The sequence below is a fragment of the Limulus polyphemus genome, unplaced genomic scaffold (genome assembly GCF_000517525.1).
Source record: "Limulus polyphemus unplaced genomic scaffold, Limulus_polyphemus-2.1.2 Scaffold1166, whole genome shotgun sequence".
NCBI lineage: Eukaryota > Metazoa > Arthropoda > Merostomata > Xiphosura > Limulidae > Limulus > Limulus polyphemus.
The window spans coordinates 95231-98531 of NW_013666776.1; the positions used below are offsets into that span (position 1 = coordinate 95231).

The 3301-nt window shown below is 35.3% G+C and overlaps 1 protein-coding gene across 1 annotated transcript in view; it reads right to left on the reverse strand.

Moving 5' to 3' along the window:
* The window catches only part of LOC106462437, a 58190-nt gene that overhangs the window by 1776 nt on the left and 53113 nt on the right, over positions 1-3301 (reverse strand). The window contains exon 7 of the mRNA XM_022389701.1: positions 1848-1971. Within this exon, the coding sequence (XP_022245409.1) occupies positions 1848-1971 (124 nt within the window). The remainder of the gene's footprint in view (positions 1-1847; positions 1972-3301) is intronic.

Below are 3301 nucleotides of genomic sequence, written 5' to 3' on the forward strand. Positions count from 1 at the left end.
AAGCACATTCGTCAGAGCATAAAAAACTCTTTCACAGTTATTAATGCTGCCTCATACAGTTCTGTAATGGCTGGAAAGCCCTTCGATTTCAAATGGGAAAGCTGTTGCAAAACAGACACCAGGTTATGTTTGTCGTTTTTCCTCCAGTGGTCACTGATGTATTTCTTGGCAACATCAATTTGAGCCAAAACAAAGCTGTCCATTTCAAGGCCGATCAAGTTTGCGAGAAATCCCATTCGGTCTTTGTCAAAGAAATGTTCTGATTCGGGATCTAGTGACTTCATGGCACGAATAAGATGCGAATTCTTCTTCGAGAAACGTTCATCAAGCTCAACCAGGATATTATCAATTAGACAGAACCACGATAGTTTTCTGACAAATCGGTGTTATCTCTGTGCAGATGGTCAACAATGTAGTCTTTGAAACCAGAGTTTTCACGACGTCTTCTCCTTTCTGCAGGCTAATGGTCTTGTACTATTACACTGGTATCATCACCTGTAGTATTTTGCAGAATCAGCTTAACTTCATCCAGAAAAGTGGTAAATGTTTCATCGGTTCTCAACAAAGCAATGGATGCTCGCAAAGATGATATCAACATCAAGGCTTGCATCAGATTGATACTGACTGATTGTAGATGAATGTTGACAGGTGCTAGTATACTCACTGCTTTGTGGACAGCTACAGAATGGAACAGAAAGGGTTTCTTTTTGATCAGCTTCAACAATCCGATTGCCTCCACCACTAATTCAGGTAAAAATGTGTTATTCTCATAGCTTTATATGATCCAGTGATGACTTTCACAGTAGCTAGGTGGCCAGTCCACCGCTGTTCCAACAGTCGTGTCTGTGCTTGCCTAGTGTAGTGAACAGATACAGTTGGGTTACGTATGAAGTTGTACAGGATGTTGCAAGTGCCAAAAAAGATGTCAACGTCAACATCTGCAGCCGAAATCGCATGCACAACTACAATGTGTAGCTGGTGGTTTAGGCAGTGCACGTAGGAGACAGATCGGCCCAGTCTTTCCTGGAAAAGTTTTTGAACACCCCAGACTGTCCCGACATCACACTAGCTCCATCATAGCATTGGCTAAGAACGTTTTCCAAACTGAAGCTATGCTCTTGAAGTATTGCTATGACGGAGTCAATCAAGGAATGTGCGTCAAAACTTGAATAACTGCAAGTAGATGTTCAACAATACTTCCATCTTGTAAGTACCTCACACATAAGCACAGATTTTCACGGTTGCAGTAAAAAGAGGCATTATTTTATTTTTTAAGGCAGATTTTTAGAGGGCGCATTGCGCCCTTTCACGCCCCCGTGGCTACAGCACTGAATATATGCTCCATTTCACTTAACACCAATATTATAATATACTATCAAATTTTGTTGTCCTACTTTACTAATAACAATATCTACTAGCTTCAGTTAATATCAGTATTACAACATATCATCAAATGTTACTGTCCTATCTTTAACGATTGAAATATCAATTAGTTTCACTTAACACACATATTACAACAAAGTATCACATTTTTTCTGGGGAAAATGTTTGTAGCAAGAACTAAACAAAGCATATTTTGACATAATTCCTACAAAAAGAGTTTAAAGAAAGAAGTATACAACACATATCTTGAAAAAACTTTTGTAAAAAAAATTATAAAAAAAGTACATGAAGCATAGAATGACATAAACCCAACAAAAAAAAGAGTGTATGGAAAGAATTTAAGTAAATGAAGCATAATTTGACATAACTTATATGAAAATAATTTGTAGAAAGAAGTAAATAAAGTATATTCTGACACAGTTCCATGGAAAAGAAAGTAACTTTGATGATTAACTGAAAATTACATTTACCAAACTGTCTTCACTACCCATAGCCCGGGAGACAGTTGAGGATGCACAGAATTCTAAATCATTTACATGGACATTCCCTTCTCCTGAAGTTGATGATTCTGAAGTAGCTTCTGAGAATCTGTAAAACAACAATTCCTAACTTAAACCAACTTTTTCAGCTTAACTAGAGAGAAGTATATCAGTAAATAGGCAAAAACTTAAGCTTTTTAATTTTCAATTTGCCATTTAATAAAGTGAATGAATTATTTGGGACACAATTTCAAAACATAATAGAAAATATGTTTAAACGTACAGTTAATTTACAATTATCACCATAGTCATGTATGAACTGAATAGCCATGTATGTCCAAAATAATACTTACCACAAATATTAATCTGTATAGCCAATATCCACGGTAACAAAGTAACAAATTTATCTTTTTTTTTTAGCATTTCAGTTGAAGTGATACTTATTAATTAAATTAGACATTTTTTTGTAAACAAATAAAAAACATTCAGACCATCTGCAAAATGATAATATTGTCAAAAAAATCATACACGTCTTCCAACATGGCTTATTAAAATCCATTAAAAAAAGGCTATACTAATACGATGGCAGCGTACAATTAATTACCAACATAAAAATCCAGCTATACAACTGAGGGGCTATGTTAAATATACAATTAAAAACACACCAAAAATATACTAGTGTTTATGAAACCTGAAGCATACTCACCAGATGCAGCTAACAATACAAATGAACAAGCAAAATATCATGAAACCTGAGACATATTCACATCATGTTGTCAACAATAGAAACAACAAAAAATGTTCATGAAACTTATGACACACAGTGTGAAAACAATTCTTACTATGGTCTTGTGGCTCCCGTTTTTGACCATAGTTTTATAAAGTGTATTAATAGAGCACTGGGGTCGTTGCTACTTATAAAAGTTCCCAACAAAAGCCCAGCAAGCTTTATAAATTTAAAAATGGAATTCTAGAATAGTTGGTACTTCAAAACAGTCACTAAAGCAAGCCTACAAAACTATGTAAAGTGTAGTAATGGATCACTATAGTAGTTGGTATTTTTTAGCCAGTTTATTTTTAACCTACAAGCTTCTTAAAGTAAAGTAATGTTACGACAGCGGAAATCACGTGATACTGGAAGCATGCGCGCTGGTGTTTCTAAAAGGATCATGACTGCTCCTGGCAACTCTAGTATTTGCCAGACGCCCTCTATTTTAGTATATAAGCCCGACAAATAAAGTGGAGATGAAGAGTGACGGCATAAATAAGTGCAGATAGAGAGATATAGAGACAGATAATCGAGTCAAGTGAGCGGCAGTGACCATAAGTAAAGTGCATGAATCGTTGTGAATTATAGCATGTGGTTAAGTTAAAGTGACTGTGGAAATTAAGTGTACTGCAAAGTTGTATTGAGAAAGATAAACTTGTTTCATTTAAGA